The sequence below is a fragment of the Amphiura filiformis genome, chromosome 5 (genome assembly GCF_039555335.1).
Source record: "Amphiura filiformis chromosome 5, Afil_fr2py, whole genome shotgun sequence".
NCBI lineage: Eukaryota > Metazoa > Echinodermata > Ophiuroidea > Amphilepidida > Amphiuridae > Amphiura > Amphiura filiformis.
Genome location: NC_092632.1, coordinates 72,296,716 through 72,315,618, shown reverse-complemented (window position 1 = coordinate 72,315,618; position 18,903 = coordinate 72,296,716). Strand labels below are relative to the sequence as shown.

The 18,903-nt window shown below is 35.4% G+C and overlaps 1 protein-coding gene and 1 long non-coding RNA gene across 2 annotated transcripts; both read right to left on the bottom strand.

Moving 5' to 3' along the window:
• Positions 1-3,141: 3,141 nt before the first annotated feature.
• LOC140152377 (gamma-aminobutyric acid type B receptor subunit 2-like) lies at positions 3,142-9,933 on the bottom strand. The gene is made up of 7 exons (XM_072174684.1): positions 9,751-9,933; positions 7,403-7,648; positions 7,127-7,187; positions 6,468-6,545; positions 4,446-4,596; positions 4,192-4,324; positions 3,142-3,150 (listed from the first exon to the last, which is right to left on the bottom strand). Exons 1-7 carry the CDS (start codon positions 9,931-9,933, stop codon positions 3,142-3,144), a joined length of 861 nt encoding a protein of 286 aa, XP_072030785.1.
• Positions 9,934-13,757: 3,824 nt separating this feature from the next.
• LOC140151963 (uncharacterized) lies at positions 13,758-18,903 on the bottom strand. The gene is made up of 3 exons (XR_011859009.1): positions 18,589-18,903; positions 14,993-15,130; positions 13,758-13,929 (listed from the first exon to the last, which is right to left on the bottom strand). It is a non-coding gene; the product is annotated as an uncharacterized lncRNA (long non-coding RNA).

Sequence of the window (18,903 nt, the reverse complement as noted above, 5' to 3'; positions counted from 1 at the left end):
TTTCGAACATTTTACACTCTCGAAGAAAATTTGTAAAAGCTAAACAAAATCAAACTTCATAGACATGATGATGGTAATCTTGGCTATAGTCATGGTAACTTTGGTTTTATAGCCCTTCCCAATTCTTCAGAATATAGTCAGGAATACTGTTAGTAATTAGGTGCATGAAAAAAAAAACGCGAAGGGTCAGCTCCTCCTTAAGTTGATGAAAATATAAAAGATATCATTAAAAAGATACCAAGGAGTATTCAATGTACAAATTCCAAGAGGGGAATTCACAGTGCAGGCCTATACATGATTTTCTATGTTTGAGTTTATATTTTTGGCCTCACAAATTATATGAATTTAGTGTAAAGTTGATAAAAATATCAAAAATAGCATTAAGAAGATACCAAGAAGTATTCAATGAACAAATTCCAAGAGGGAATTCACCGTGCAGGCTTATATACATGATTCTCTATGTTTGAGTTTATATTTTTGGCCTCACAAATTTTGTGAAAGTGTAAAGTTGATAAAAATATCAAAAATAACATTAAGAGGATATCAAGAAGTATTCAATGAACAAATTCCAAGAAGGAATTCACAGTGCAGGCCTAGGCCTATACATGATTTTCTATGTTTGAGTTTATATTTTTGGCCTCACAAATTATGTGAAAGTGTAAAGTTGATAAAAATATCAAAAATAACATTAAGAAGATATCAAGAAGTATTCAATGAACAAATTCCAAGAAGGGAATTCACAGTGCAGGCCTAGGCCTATACATGATTTTCTCTGTTTGAGTTTATATTTTTGGCCTCACAAATTTTGTGAAAGTGTAAAGTTGATAAAAATATCAAAAATAACATTAAGAAGATATCAAGAAGTATTCAATGAACAAATTCCAAGAAGAGCATTCACAGTGCAGGCCTAGGCCTATACATGATTTTCTATGTTTGAGTTTATATTTTGGCCTCACAAATTATGTGAAAGTGTAAAGTTGATAAAAATATCAAAAATAACATTAAGAAGATATCAAGAAGTATTCAATGAACAAATTCCAAGAAGGGAATTCACAGTGCAGGCCTAGGCCTATACATGATTTTCTATGTTTGAGTTTATATTTTTGGCCTCACAAATTATGTGAAAGTGTAAAGTTGATAAAAATATCAAAAATAACATTAAGAAGATATCAAGAAGTATTCAATGAACAAATTCCAAGAAGGGAATTCACAGTGCAGGCCTATACATGATTTTCTATGTTTGAGTTTATAGTTTTGGCCTCAAATTATGTGAAAGTGAAGTTGTTGAAAATATAAAAAATAGCACGTTATTTATATTGCTATTGCTATTTGTGTCAATTCATATCAAAACGATGGACTTGGTCTGAGAATAAGAAATCAGATACTCTTAGTTAATCATCAAGGCCTACTTTTACTTATATTTCACTTCCTAAAAATGCTACCAAATTTGTAATAATTAAATGCTTATTTACTTAGTTACACAGGAAATAAGTCAACTTAAGCTGCGTTCTCACATGTATTTAAATCCAGGTTTATCTTATCACCTATAAATCCGCTGCAATTAAAATAAATCCGATATAATCTCTGCACGTCCAGACAGTCAGGTTTAGTGCCTAAATCCAATAAGCTTAAACCCGGGTTTAGACTATGTGCTATTTGAGCATATTTCCTTAGAACTTTCGATTATACGAAATGTACAAGTGTGCACATGACAATTTTCGATGTTTTATCTTCAAGTTCAAAGCAATACTTTGGCACGAAAATACCCGTTGTTGAAATTCGAATGATATAGGCCTACAGCATGATGAAAATTTGCCCTTTCCTCTGCTGCCCCGAATAGCTAAAAACGTTGACCGTGACTTTTATATAGTAGGGGCCTAACGCGATCAAAATATGAAACATGAAATTCTAAAATTTATAACTCAACTCGTAATACCTGCTTCCATCATGAAATCGGCACCCTATAGGCATAATACATGTAATAGAGTTCGCTTCTATCTAAACTGCGTAGTTCAATGGGCATTATGTTAGTTTTTTACCCCCTTAAACCCGACAGCTCTACGAACACCGTTCATACACAGCGGATTTAAGCTTAAACCCGCTACTAACCCTGGTCAAAAGCAGGGTTAAATTGGCGGATTTAGGGCTCGATAAATCTGCTAGACTCCGGGGCTAGACTTAAATCCGATGATCGTTCAGACAGCAATTTAAACCCGCCGCTAAATCCATCTGAATTTAAACCTGGGTTTAAATGTCTTAAACCTTACTGTGTGGACACGACTAATCTTTTTAATTTCATTTTTCATACTCTGTATTATTGTACCAAAAGTCGTTTTGATATAGACTGACAGATTTACATGTATATTGATACATTGTATTTGTTGCATGTAGTAAGTTTCGAGGGTTTAGTTCAACAAAGGGCTCTCTGCATTTTGAGGAAACCAATGTTTATAAGATTTTACTGATCTTGTTCATCTGTTTGTTGTTGTTTATCTCAGCTGTGCTGATTAATAAACAGATTGTGAAAACACCTTCGTGTGATTTGTTGTTTATTCCTTTTCAAATTAGTTTGCTGAGTACTCACAGCATGAATGTGTTACGAAGGCATGATTTATAACAATTAATGATCAGTCAACAACTTTAATTTTCAGATGTTTATTTACGTTACCTGTAGCAACGTCTGCAATTAAACGTAAATAAACTAGTTTGTATTGTAAATTTTGCAGTACAAACCTGTGTTTACGTTACTACCTGGAATATACAAATTGAATGCGAAATAACGGCCTCACGTGGAATATACAAATTGACTGAAATAACCGCCTTCAACGCTATTTTACAGTACAATAGTTTATTTACGTTACTCCCTGAAATAACGTCTTCAATGCTATTTTTTTACAGAACAAAAGTTTATTTACGTTGCTACCTAGAATATACAAATTGACTGTGAAATAACGACCTGACGTGGAATATACAAAGTGACTGTAAAATAACCGCCTTCAACGCTATTTTACAGTACAATAGTTTGTTTACGTTACTCCCTGAAATATACAATTTTACTATGGAATAACATTCTGCCACGTTTATTTACAGTAGAACTGAAATTATACACGATCTCAGTAAAATAACATCTATCATGTATGTTCACGCCAACTGTTAAATAACATTAAAACATCGTTTGTTGACATTGTCAAGCGTCATTTTACCTAAAATGTTGTTAATTAAGAGATAGTATAGTGTTATATTACGGCTGAAGATGGCATTTATACTGCCCAGATACTCCAAATAACGGGTCATTTATGTAGAAAGTACCATAAAATAACACTGTTATCGTTAATTAACGTTGTTATTAGAATTTAAGGACCTCTTAAAAACGTTAAAAGTCGTATTATTGCATTATTCCACTGTTAATTTACCAGTAACGGGCACGAAGGAAAAAAAAAACGGTTTTTTAGGAGAAAACGTACAACCGTTAAAAAATCAAACGAATTGTTCAATTAACGGTCAATTCTTGTTTATGGTTGCTGTATTTTACCGGTAAAATACCGGCGTCCCAGCTGCCAGTATTTTACCGGTAAAATACAGCATCCGTTAAACAAACGAATTGTTCAATTAACGGTCAATTCTTGTTTATGGTTGCTGTATTTTACCGGTAAAATACAGGTTTTTACCGGTAAAATACAGGTTTTTTTCTAACAGTGCATGCATACCCCTAACAAAGAGTAAAAATTAAAAAACAATATATAGTGAAATGCCATTAATTGCAGGGCAATGCTTGACGAAAAAAGAGGGACTATTTTTGGCCATCAGTGCAGTGGTTTAAAATTAGAAACATTTCGGGTAATTGTAAGATAAAATGTTGTTTATGTTGGGATTCTACTTTCTACTTTCAATTGATAATATGTTTCTTCCCTGTGAGAGTTTCATGTATGAGGAAATCGTGTTTGAAGTTATATTTTTCCATTGCAAATTGTGTGATAGAGAAATGGTGGTATTGAACCATCAATAATCAGTTGAAGTGAAGTGGCGAGTGTAAATTTACCTTTATTGAGATTTTAATTCAAGAAAGTGGGTTTGTTCATATATCATACCACTTGACCTTGGATCATTATCATGATTATGAAGAAAAGGTTAGATACATCGAAAATACGGGGATTGAAAAGAAGAAACATAGCCGTACAAAAGAGAACTAACCTGGCAAGACGTTAAGGAGGTTTCAAGAAAAAGAAAGCTGCCATTAAGTCCTCCTACGATCACGCTGAGGTAGCCCAAAGTGCTCCCGATAATAATGATGCTGTTTAGATTAGGACTTGACATCTTAACAATACTGAAAAGAAAAATATTAGACTTGAATCAAATACTGGAATTTTTGTTGACACGACGTTACATTCGAACGATATCATCATTTCTGTAATATATTTAATCTGTTCATACATTTTAGCACATACCCATGTTTCCTAAATTTGATGTTAAAGCCCCAAAAGAAACAAGCTAATATGAAACCAATTCCCGCCAAAACGCACATTGTTGTGTACAAACGCCAACCGATTCCATGACGTAATCGAATAATCTCTGTGTGGTCAGAAGGAATGGATCCGCCTGATATAGAATTAAAGTAACTTATATCATATTGAATAGTGAAGATGAAATTACAATAAAAAGATACACAATGTCATTTGTCAGGCTGAAAAGATTTAAACACAAAACAATACAATAACGAGATCTGATTGCGTTCGCCTGCGACCGCGAGGATGCACAGCCAGCAGTGACAAATGAGTTATGACCCCGAATCTCTGAGAACCGGAAGTGATCCCTTAATTACCTTTGACCCCGCAAAAATATTACATAGTGCTTAGGATGTCATAAGGAATATTCCTGGTGAATTTCAGCTTAATCGGAACTTATACATGGATTTTGATTTTTTAAAAATTTATGATTGACCTTTGACCTCAATGAAAAAAAAACCCACATGTACACCGACAAAATGCATTGTTCCAATTTTAATTTAAAAATTCTACTATGTTTATTTGTCGAGATAAAAATTCTTAAAGGTATTTAGCTAAAAACAGGAAGTGACCCCCTTAATGACCTTTGACCCCCAAAATAAAAATACCATGCATACATCATGTAACTTTGACTCATGTATGATGATTATATTACTCTGGTCTGTTTATATTTTGAGATAAAATTTTTTTAAACTTTTTTGATAATTTTGGTTTTTGACCGGAAGTAAGCCCTTAATGACCTTTGACCCCAAAACTGTAGGCATCCTAAAGACCCTAGCTAGTAGCGATGCATGTGTGCTAATGGCGACTCTCTGCTATGTAATTTGTAAAGACAGTGATTTTTTGAATATTTTTTACAAATTTTTCAGACTTTTACCGGAAGTGACCCCTTAATGACCTTTGATCCCAATTCTGTGAACAACTTTTAGACACTGGATATAGATGATGCATGTGTGTAAGTGATGTCACGATGCTATGTAATATGTGGGAGGAGTAGCATTTTTAGTGAAAATCCAAGTTTTGGCCATTGACCGGAAGTGGATGACATTTTACCGGAAGTTGATCATGTGACATCTGTGGCACCACCAAACGGTTCTACTGACCAAGTATGGTCATCATGCCTGAAAGCATGTGGCTACGATGGCTGATTATGATGTTGCCAGAAGAAACCAGAAGAAGAACGCGGTAAAAACAATGCACAGCGCCGATGGCGGCTGTGCAATGATCTAGACATACCCTATTATCTACCATTCGATACTACACATGTACTACAATATGTGACTGGACGCGGCGAATCAGCCGTTAAGTCGGCCCCGGTCAATTTTGTTTTATTTCGTGTTTAGAAAATATATACCATAAGCTTTAAAATGGTATATCATTTGACTTCAAACGATATCCAAAAGCGGGGTTATGATTTGTTGAATTTTGTTCCTTCGACAAAATGGTATTTTTTATCGGTTCTACATGTGTCTCTTTTTCTACATTTCTGGTAATAAATATCCAGCAGTCATAATTGGCGGTCATTTCAAATCATCTCCAAGTCAACGAGGTTCAGAAATATCCTCTCATTGTTCATTGTTGATTATACATACCTATATAGACAAAATACAATGCTTTGTTATCTACCACTTGAACAGGATTTAGCCAAAGCAAACAAAGACAAGAACTATTCTATAGAAATAGGTAGAAGCTTATTATCCTCTTCAGCAGTAGTATTATTGATTGATTTAAACAGCGTTTGATAAGATACTTGTCGCAACGAATTGATACACCTATGAATACGACATTTTACACTTTAACTCAGAATACAATTTGCCGAGTTTACGGCTGATTCGCCGCGTCCACTCACATATAATACAAGCTAATGACAACTAGAGTGTATAAAAAGCCTAGTAGTGCAATAAAATAAAATTGATCATTACCAAACATAATAGTCCTGTTGTAATATAACCGGGGAAATCTTACCATTCCATGTAATATTGTTGATCCACTTAAGGCGTTCGTTCCGAGTTGAATAGAGTGCAATGCGTCGCGTTGAATTCCCTGTTAGATATTGAAAAACAAATTATATCTATAGCTAAATTCTTCATAGCAAATCCAGAACAGAAATAGATGTTACAGGGTTACATAGCTCGATCAATGACAGTTTCGTGCTGACACTTAGCACTTTCTCCAATTGAATGACCAATCCCTGCACCTCGACGACGGCAGCTTCCTGGCGGAACTGACGTTGGTGGCGCTGTTTGTTTTAGGACATGGTCATAAATATGCGGAAGAAAGTAGTTCCCTTGGTCTCTGTTGAGTGTTTTGGCCCCTTCTTCCTTCTAAGTGTTAGCACGAAACTGTCAATGATCGAGCTATGTAACATCTATTTCTGGATTTGCTAAGAAAAATATTGCTATATATTTCATTGACAATCCTGATGAACTTATTTGCGGAACAAAATGTATCTGTTTTATATGCCATCCACTCTATTCCGTTGTGAAAATAATGTGAAAATATTTGGTATTTTGAAGTGAGACCCTGTTATTGCATTTCACAGTAAAAAAACAATGTTTGTAAACGGCTTGTCTGCAAACTATACGCTGCTGTTTAAGAGTTTGTTTGGAGAAAAAATATCAAACCTTGCATTTGGGAAATAACAAGATCTCCTAAACGGTCTCCGTTCTTAAAAGTAACATACCCCTACAAGAAACAAACGAACAGACAAATATTAAAGAACCTGTAATGAAGTTAGCGTGAGCCTATAAAGCAGTAAATAATTAACATATAAAAGATCAATGAGAAACTATTCTTAAATTATTTTATTCTGTTGCCCGAGTACCGAGTACCGTGGGCAGTACAGTGAGCACCGTTATCTTCAAATTCAAATACAATTTTGAGAGAAATCTATGACTTACCGACGCTCCATCAAACTCTATTTCATTCATAAGATCAAGAAACATTTGAGCCATCTCCCCGTCTTGGTAAGTAAAATTCTCCAGTTGGCGTTTCTTACCATTAGAAAATACTTTTTCTTTCAGAACCTCTACAGATTTGTTCAACATTAATGCAATAAGCCAAGCTGCATCGTATCCGTAAGGACTGTAAGACGTTAAAGATGCTTCTGGGGTCAAGGTTAACTGAGATTGCAACTCTTGTGGCGTCTGTTTGAAGTATTAAAGAGTGACAACATTTAATTATTAGTAAATTATTAGTAATCTGTTAAACCACCTATATATGGATTGATTACTTGGGACGGGCGGTCTACCAGGGTTTCGTGCTCTACGTTTGGGTTTCCAATTGAATATATGAATACAAACCCCACCAAGTCCATACGTTGGCTAAATTGAGTTAAGGGGAAGCTGCACTGAAAAAAGTGATTTTCTAAAGTATTTGACCTGTGCACTTGTAAATTGGTGGGAATGTGTGTGCTGATCAAACTTAGCGATTCCAGCCAACAAAATGATCGTCGTTATAACGGTTGCCATGGTAACGGCGGCCATGTTGGATTTTCACATGATGTTGTTGCGCGTCATTTTTCTCAGTCGTTCTTTGGTATTTTTTTCTGAAATTTGTTTTATTTGACAAATTTAGGTCTAATTAAAAAATGTATAGAGGGAATTTTCAAAAAAAGGTTGTACGGTTACGCTACGGTGCATTAAAATTGGTAAATTTGCGCATTTTGGCGGAAAATTTACAAAAACGGGTCGTTTCCATGGTTACCAGATGTTTATCAAAATTTCCTTCTATAAATATTTAGATACAGGTATGTCCAACATACTTGCCAAAAATAAGCTCAAACAGATACACCATTACCAAGAAAAGTGACGCATAAGGTAAAAAATGACGCTAAACAACATCTGGCAGAAAATGGCATTTTAAGTCTAGAAACACTTAATATGTTAATTAGGCAGCAATTATGCATATCAAATGTTATAAAATCATGTTTCTGACAACAATAACATTTATACTAATTATTAGCACTCTTTATAGACAATAAACATATTACATTATTCAGAAATTAATTTTTAGCTGGAAATTCCTTAAATATCGCCCCTTGAAAACAATACAATACATAAGAAATACATTACGTGTATTAGTATAGGACAGAATTCAATTCGCGACTTTTTCGCTTCACGTTGTTCCCTTTGATTACTTGCAACTTCTGAACCAAATGTCCGATTTGAATCAAATAAAAAAGCAAATAAAGGCCCAAATTCTATAGATTTTTAATTTAGAAAAACATAAAAAGACTAAAATACCCCTATTTCACAACAATCCTGGTGCAGCTTCCCCTTAAGCATGGGCAATTGTTGCTATACATAGGCTTGTCATATGTATGAAAGAACAACTCAAATTCATCCTCTGTGTCTATTGAGCATGTGTAAAATAGCATGTATGAAAGAACCACCCAAGTCCAGGATTTTAGTCTTGTAACACATTGATTGAAATCCAGTATGTATAAAAGTCCACCTGTAACACATTCATTGCGGGAGAGTGACTTTTGAAAAAAAAAAATGGGTTTAATAAAGGGAGGTGTGTGGTTTATATTACATTGCAGAATGCTTATCAACATTATACATACCTGTGTGCTTTATTTTGTATTATCTTACTAGTGGTAATCTCATTCTAACATTGTTGTCTTTGTATATGATTAAAAAACCACCCAAGTCCAAAATTTAAAATGAACCCCACGAAGTCCCTGAAATGCTAATCGTCATACCTAATACAGGTTAATCCACTCATTTGCACGTAAAACTTACCATATTGACCAGGTAAATCTAACTGAAGGAATTAAAATGATACACAGGTTTTTCTCTCAAAATCACTTCCCATGGACTTGGGTGGGTTTTGTATTCATTGTTCAGATTGGGGATAGGTTCGTTCTTACTCCTGAAGTAATGTCCAGTCTCAAAGTCTTGGAAGGATTTCGTACAGCTCTTTATTTATGTGCTGTTTCCAGTAGATGTTGTCACTGCCCTAAGCATACGGGTGTAACAGCCATCCAGCTCTTTAGATTAGATATAGCTCAACTCAACATATATTGACATGGTCAATGAACAGAATGACAATAGGGAATCAAAAGTAGAGATATGGTGGTCAAAATGATTCCCTGTACCTCAAGAGCTACTAAACAATAGAGCAAGAACAAAGGAAAAACAAAGGGTGCAGGTTAAAAGAGCCCGAAGAGGATAGATTAGGTAAGGTAAAATTCGTAATAGGTAAATCAAATAATAATTATTATTAAATAATTATAGAGACCTACCAGTCCTGAAATAGTAGGTCCTTCTTCAGAACTGAAAGGAAACACGCCAATTGTGAGGATTGTCGCAGAAGATATAGCTACATCCATTTCCATCACTGTGCAGTCAATTGTATTGTCTTTTTCTAGCCACCAGAGTTTATCGAACCAATCGTATATAATCCATACATATCCCGGACCTGTCATGTCTTGTTTATACAGGCTGAGTCAAAAAGAAGTAAACTCATGTTTCAGGAGCTGTAACTCGAGATCTGCAAGAAATCTGCTAAAAATAAAAATACCACTGAAAAGAGCAAATTCTACACGTCTAAATAAATAAAAGAATTGTTGCAATTGCTTACAGCAAACTAAAGTTATACTCATTTAAATACAACCACCCATTTTGTAGCTGCACACGGCTGATTGATTTTCATCCATTTCAATTTCGACGAATCAGCAAAGTGCTAAAAGGATTTATTGTTGAAAAGACAACTTTTGCTTTTAATTAATATTTAACAAAGTCCATGACAGTACTATAGTTTGTAGGGATACCAATTCAAGTCTTTACGAACGATCCGGCAGAAGCTTGATTGGGGAATGTTAGGTAAAGAATTGAGCTGATCTTTGGTCTTGCTGTAACGCATGTCTAACTCTAGCAATGTTCACTTGTGATCTAGCAGTTCGTGGTCTGCTTGAAGCTTCCTGCTATCTGTTCCCTAGTGTCCCATGCACATTGAGCTTGTTCATATTCTTATTTATACTGCTCGTCTGCTCCTTACATAAAACCCGGTTAGCTGTAGGAAATAGGAGAAGAAAAAGACACTGAACTTCAGTGGGACTCTTAGTTTCATGATACTTCGTCGACAGACACGTGCGGTAAATTGTGGTGTCATGTTGTCATTTGGCCCGTTTTATTATAATGTAGTGCAATAAGGTAAAATTCATATTGAAAAGAGCCCTTTAACATGTAAATATTATTGATCGAAACCACACCTGCCACAGAACTTTATTTGCATTTGAATATCGCGCCTTACCAATCAATATAATAGGTAGACCCCCTACTTGGGAAGTGAAACCGTGTGCAGCTACAAAAATGGGTGGTTGTATTCAAATGAGTATAACTTGAGTTTGCTGTGAGCAATTGCAACAATTCTTTCTTTTATTTAGACGTGTAGAATTTGCTCTTTCCAGTGGTATTTTCATTTTTAGCAGATTCCTTACAGATCTCGAGTTACAGCCCCTCAAACATGAGTTTACTTATTTTTGACTCAGCCTGTATGCCTATACAAAGTCATAGAAAAACAAATAATATTGTATATACAAAGAAAGTGAACCAGGTAAAACAAACCAAACAAGTTCATTTTGCAAATACGACGTAAAATTTGTTCACCTGAGTGCTTATGGAATGTATCATTATCTTTTGTTCATTTTTTTCTAACATACTATACGTTCCTGTCAAAACCAAATTTTCAGCCTAAACCAGATCATTGAGAAGTGCTTGGACCAACAGCTACCCTGCCTCATTAATTTAATTGAATTCAAGTCTGCTTTTGACTCAGTGCACAAGCCTTCCCTGTGGATTCCAAGATAATCAACATCATAAGGAGTTCATATCGGGACACAACCTGTGCAGTGAAAGCAGAAGGGAATCTTTCTAGCTGGTTCAAGATCATCACTGGAGTCAGACAGGGTGATATCAACAGAGGATTAACCATACTGCCACGGAGGAGTTCAAGATATCCAGAAGAAAAGTTAGCTGATCTGGATTATGCTGATGATACAGCTCTCTTTGAAGAGACTGATGTCAAGATGGCAGAGACAACCGAAGCTATCCGTGTTATTGCCGGTAAACTAGGACTCCAGATGAGACAGAGATCATGTCCATCAGTCGAGCCAATGTTACAAAACCAGCTGTCCCCCTAGGCAATGAAGGTCTCATCAAAGTAGTCGACCATTTCAAGTACCTTTGTGCCTACTGCAGTGCTGACGGGTCTAATGTCAAAGAACTGAACAACAGAATTGGTAGAGCCACAGGAGGAGCCTTCATAGAGCTGGACAAGGTGTGGAAGGATCGTAACATCAACCTGGAGACCAAGCTGAAGTTTTACAATGCTTGTGTACTCTCCACACTCCTTTATGCTGCTGAGTGCTGGACACTCACAGAGAGGGACGAGGCTAGACTGGATGCTTTTGACATGCGCTGTCAACGCAAAATTCTTCGAGTGATATGGTCTCAACATATATCAAATAGCTGTATACGATCCAAAACCAAACAGCCCCAACTCACATCAGTTATCAGGAAGCGCCGTCTACAGTGGTTTGGCCATTTGCAACCAATGGATGAACACCGCACCCCCAAGAGGCTCTATCTTTGGAAGCCAACCCATGGGAAACGCAAACCTGGTCGACCTAAGACATCATGGAGAGACGTCATCTGCAGAGACATCTCAGTCTGATCTCAAGGCTGGACCTAGGGTGGACTGTAAAGGAGGCTGAGGTTGCAGCTCTGAACCGTAGGAATTGGAAGCATCTCTTGAGCCAGGCTGCATGCGCAGAATTGCATGAAGCTGACTGGTATAGGTAGGTAGTATAGATATCTGACCAAAAATTAATAAATCAAATACAAACAAAAGGGATAAAAACATTTCACAGCTTGTTCACAAACTCGCTTCAGCTTGTTTCTTGTTATAATTTTTTATTTTCATTTTCTTATGATAATGTTTATCAAGTACTATTATTATACTTTAATGGAGCATACATTAAGATCATGTCTTACTTCACAAAATATTTTTCTCGCCATATGTTTCTGCATCAATAGAAAGAGTATCTTTGCATCCAATTGCTGAAAGAGAAATAAATGACAATCTTGAAATCATAAACTTCTCCCTGTTTTGATTACCCCCTTTATTGTGAGATAATAACTTAAAATCTATGTATCAAAATAAAAAATTGAAATAACAAAAGGAAATCTATTTTTGTTGTAAATGTTGATGCCTCATATTGCACACTCTCTTAGCATGGTTTGGGACATCGTGTTACCTTTACTAAAAAGTGACATAGTGAGTCTGTTTCTATTATTTTGTCAATCATTTTAATCATTTTGGAGGCCATTTTGAAAAAGTCGATTTATCTATCTTTCGCAGAGGTTGATTTTGCTTATTTTACTGGCCTATTATTGCACTAGCAACTTGCAATGGCCTTTTAAATATAACACAAGTCTTTGTTGTCCATTGTTGTCACTGGAAAGCCCATTAATTTCTGAAACGTTTGGTAGCAAAGTCTCAGTTTCGCCAATATATATGAGACAGGGTAGTATAAACCGTATTACAGTAATATTTGTACATCTAAATTACCTTGACCTTCGCCACTGGTATGTGAGGATCTAAATCATTAAAAATCAGTTCTGATGCAACAATGGTTAAATCGGAGGCTTCAGCGAGCGATATGAAGTCCTCGAACTCCTTGAAAATAAATTCAAAAATATTCATAATCATATTGCTATGCCCGGGCAGTGTCGTGTGTATGTGTTAGTTTTTGGCGGGAGGAGCTCGTGGGTGCGTAACTCTTAAGCGTTGCAAGACACAATTATCTTAGACAGTATGCTTCGACTATATTTATAAATACGCACGTGACCATCTCCGCGCTACCATAACAGCTTTTAGACAGTGAGTCTCGAAGTGACATAGCGGGTGGTCTTCCTATACATTTGAATGCAAAGGCGGTACAACATGAGACCTTTGTGCAGCAAAATTGTCTATTTTGTTCAGCTTATATTGTAAACGTTTCCGTCATTGAATATATTTTCCGTCGTCAAATATTTTCAAAATGTTGTTTTTTATTGTACAATTTATTTAAACATGTCTAATTCTTGTCTTAACGCGGCTCTGCACTATAAACGCTGTTTTTGATAGTATGTACTTTGTAATGTGTTTTTAATAAATGCAAGCATTGGTGTAAAAGTTGGTGTTATTACGCAAAACCTATACATTACATGATAATATTAAGAAACAGCGAATCAGAACGTACCTCTGTAGATTTATATGATTCACTGTTCTCATTAATAGTAGCGATCTTTTTCCAACCAATTCGTTTCATCAGACTAATAATTGGTGGTTGGAATGCCACCGTAGAGGGATTAGTCCGGTAAAAGTAAGGGTATTTATCTCTATTTGAAAGAGCTGGGGTTCCGGCACCATAAGAGACCTAAACAGGAAAAGTATGACGGTTTAACTATACATGGATAAATTAGGGTAAAACATTGAATATTCCACACTCAAGTGTAACAATTCAGCATTGCCACATAATGTGCCACCAGAGTACAACATTATTTGCACTAGACTCAGTGGTATTCTACCGTCATATTGGATCCGTTATGTTGATGACACTTTTCGGTAAGATCAAAAAGAGCGAACTAGAACCGTGTTTGATCACATTAACTTAGTGCACACTAACATCCAGTTCACCCAAGAAAGTACGGACGATGATAAGTTATCCTTTATGGATTGTTTCGTCAAAAAATCAGGCAGACTGCACACTTTCAACATCAGTATACAGAAAAGCCACACATACGGACCGATACTTAAGGTACTGTTTGATTCCCTGTGCTGAAATCATCCCTTCGATAGAAGAAGCCAAATTGGATGAATGTAAACATCTGAAGTCAGCACGCTTTTGCATCTACTTTCATAACATAACCCCGGATGGTAACATAAATTTTTGACATTAACATTAATTTCATAACTATTAAAATATCTTAAATGTATTATGAAAATGTAGATATTATATAAAATATTTGAACTGTTTTTATATGTCATAGTATGAAAGAATGACCACAACATTTCTCGCTTCTTTCATTGGCATAGCAGGGCATCTATTTACAATAATCGTAACACACATTTTCTGGAGTAAATGGCGCATTCAAGTTATAATATTTCAGGTACATAAGATTTTGTTACCAGTGTGTGATTAGTTTTTGAGAAAAATGCTAAAATAGACACAAATTTATCGAGGGGTGTAGTATCCCCTTAAAGCTAACAATTAAAGGTTTCTTTACATACCAAAATATATTTGATCAACTTGTCAGAAATAGGCGAAAAAGAGGGCGCAATGAGGGGCCTCTTTTGGGGGGGGGGACACCCTGTAATTGATAATAGGATCTTCTGATGGTAATTATATATAAGTACCCAATTATAAATACACGACCTATTATTGGATAGAAGATCATATCAAAGTATACCAGTGTATACCCTAATGTATTCATAGTTACCGTTATTAGATTCCAGTAATGACCCATCTCTGCAACAGGTTCAGCATTAATAGAGCACGGCGGTCCTATTAACAATAACTTAGTAGGCTTATTGAAGACTTGGTTGATAAATATTCGAGTGCCAAATCCAGAAGTGCACTGAAAGATCCCAAACGTTTATTAGACTACTTTGTTAAACCGTGAATCACGGAGTAGTCACATTAACGAATAAAACGGCAAAGATCAAATGCTCGACGATCTTTTTCCCTACTCATTCTCTTCATTTGCTTCCCACTTCCATTTGTTTCCCACCTTTGCTTCCCACAGAAGAACTACAAAACATCTGCTAAAAATTAATTACCCCTACCCCTTTAATATGAGATAATATCTAAAAATCTGTACATCAAAATTTAAAACTGAAATAGCATAAGGAAACCCAGTGATGTTTTGCAATTTTGATGCAAAAAACTTTCACGCGCTTGGCGCGCATTTGTACCACAAAATTATTCTCTCGCCAAAAGGTTCTGCATTCACTAAACTTCAAGAAATTTTCCCAAAGCTCAACCCCCAATGTAAAAAAGCAATCTACCTCACTGTTCTTGGAAATTGAAAGACTAAAAACGACTTAAACATGTTAAATTTAAACCTGCTTAAATTCTCGCGTTTCACAATACGATGCGCCGCCAGCGGTTGCTTTTGGCAGTCAAATTTTCGACTCTAGTGTCGACATCGCCGTTCTAGCTGCTATTGAATTTTCACGCGAGTGTGATAATAAATATGTTTATGTTTATATGACATTTAAACCCACAATGATGCATGTTCTTGTATTGTATTCGTATTACGCGGGCTTTGGATGTCGACTCATTTTCCCATGATGCACTGCGTATTTTGGCATCGACCCAGCGACCGTTGGAGGCGCATCATATTGTGAAACGCGAGAATTGCAAATAGCTCAACAATACAGGGTGTCCCAGAAAAAATTACCGGGCGAATGAATTTGGACGTAAGTCGAGAAATAGACACCAAAATCCAAAAATCTAAAAATCAGCGTGTAGCCCATCTTATTCCGCATCTTGTACACTAATTTTACTGGAATCGGTTGCCTGATTGCGAAGAAATGAGCGATTACATAACGCATGCCTCAATTCACTTCATTCCAAGTTTGAAAGAGAGATCATTCAACACAATGCGCACTAGTGGTTAAAACTGTCATTGGGCTTCATATTTTGTTCGGTGAAATCCTTTTCGTTCTTTTTAAACAATCTGTTTCTTTCAAAGCATCTAATTTTTTGGTTCAAATTTGAAAACCTGCACGATATTGAATATGAAAGCTTGCATGTACGATGATGCTCGATACTTGTAAATATCCTTTTTTCGTTAATGTTGATATTAATGTTGCATAAAGAATAATTGTAAAAAGAATTCTAGCTGGCTTAAAAAATTTCTCACACACATGAATGTTTTTGGAATATTTCCAAGAAATTGTATTGCAAAACATTAATGTTGCATGGTATCAAAAATCACACGTAAAACTGCAAGCACTTGATCATTGTCATTCTTGGCACAAATGTTTTTTGGAAAGTTAAAATATAACATATGTGACCTGTCATGTCAAAAGGAGACACTTTTGGGCAGAGTCGTAAACGGAGATATAGCCAAAAATCTGCCCAGGGATAATTTTTTCACAATTTGGGTTTGTTGCGAATTTGTGATGTTATTAATGTTTAAAATATTGTCTGATAGTTTCCGACCGGAATATAACTGGCATCTTGTATTTTTTGAGACATTTCCCAAGGTAATTCCTACACTCAACATTGTCAATAATATTTTTAAAGGCCGATATCTCAATTTCCAAGTTTATAATACCATAACTTACGAACTCAATATCTTCGCTTAGGAATGTCCGATTTCATTGGGGAAAACGGCGTTGTGGAGCAAAATATCTCTATATTTAAGATATGTAAAAACCTCAAAATTGATAACCTGCCCAAAAGTGTCTCCTTTTGACATGACACGTTACATATTTGCACAACCTAAAGAATTCAAGTTAGAAAGCTTCCAATTGTAGAAATCAAAGTTTTCTCGGACAAAATGTTATTGATCTTCAGTGAAAGCATGAAAAATATAACACCGACGGATTATAGAATAGATAATGTGGACTAAATTTAATGAGATACACAAACTTTAGGAAGCGGTGTGCGAGTATGAAAAAACGCCTGCTGATCAAACTTGGAATGAACTGCATTGATGCGGGCATTATGTAATAGTTAATTTCTTCGCAACCAGTCAACCGAATCAAATAAAATTTTCGTATGTGATGCACAATAAAATAGGCTATGCGCTACATTTTTAATTTTTTGATTCTATTGTACATTTCTCGACTTACGTTCAATTTTATTCAGACACCCTGTATGTCTCCTTTAATGTGTGATAGTGGTTTCATTCCAATTAGCTAAGTTTTCCATATTTATGAAAACAAACAGCATTTACACATGGTTTGTTCCATCGGTGAAAATTGTCGCAGGTTCAAAAATTGTAAATCCAGTTGAATAAATTATAGTTTTATTGATTAAAATAATAAATATTTCCATTAGTTTTGTTTCATTAGGCACCAAGACCGTTCAATTAAGGAAATTACCAGTTCAATGTATTATTTTAGAAATTGTACAAATGATTGTAGAAATCACTCAGCTGTTAAAGGGCTCTGGTAACAGCCTCATTATTTTTGTGGGACACGAGAGCACATCAGACATATCGAATTGTATTCTAAATTCGAGGAATATCCTTCTGATATCAAATAATTTAGATTCTTTTAAATTGGCGATATAATACAAATTGTATGGCAAAGTATCAAAAATCGATATTTTTTGTTATTTAACAGTCTAATGATATGTACTTAAAGCTGGGAGGAAAAGCCGACGATCATTTGAAAATTTCGGCATTTCACGTTGCGGATAGACCCTACACATTTATTTTTCGAAAAAAACCTAAATGTTTTAGGTGTTTTGGAGAACAAATCTAGATCTTCAATACGAAAGATCAAATTTTCAAATGATCGTCAGCTTTTACTCCCAGCAACATACACTTTAGGAAAATATCATTAGATTTATAAATTTTACTTTGAGGACTGTTAAAATGTCAAAAATATCAATTTGTAATAATTTGCCATAAAAATTTGTATTATATCTGTTGAATCATGTTAACCTTTCCCTATTTTGTGATATTACCGAGATAATAAAACATATGAGCTATTGCAAACTATTCTTTGTTTAAAATGTTGTTCCAGGCGGAACCATTATTATGACACCACAGTCAAATCCCGTGTAACACTTAACGTTTTTGCAAACTGTTTGAGAGACAAAGCTTTTTTATGACCTTGCTGTAGACATACCACGATCAAGCATTGTCTGCCATCAAAGATCTTATTCTACCATCTACAGCCAGCATGTGGAATGCTCTTCCTAATGCGCATATCTCTATCAGACCTCGGGTCAGCTTCAACAAGGAGCTTCATAGTTATATTGGCGCTAACCTGTCAGCGGTCTCTACCAAATGTAGTTTCATGTATAAATATGATTTTAAATTTAAAAAAAATAATAATAACAAAGATAACCAACCTGTGTGTCATTCCAAATCATTTTTAATTCGTAGCCGTCAAGAACATCAGTTCTGTCATTGATGTGGTCCAAAGCCATCTCTACAGCTATAAGAATATCACTGCCATACCAGAAACCACCCAAGCTGAAATATCCACCGAGGTAAAGTGGAATCTTGGTCCCATTTGCATTGGTTAGGTTTGATGGTGTAACTTCGTATTCCAATCCAGTAGGAGATGTTGTAATTTTATCGATATTTCTTGCCATGCTGATATTACTTGTTGTAGAAAAAGCACACATATGTCCTAAAATGTGTAGCAATACATTTAAAGTAAG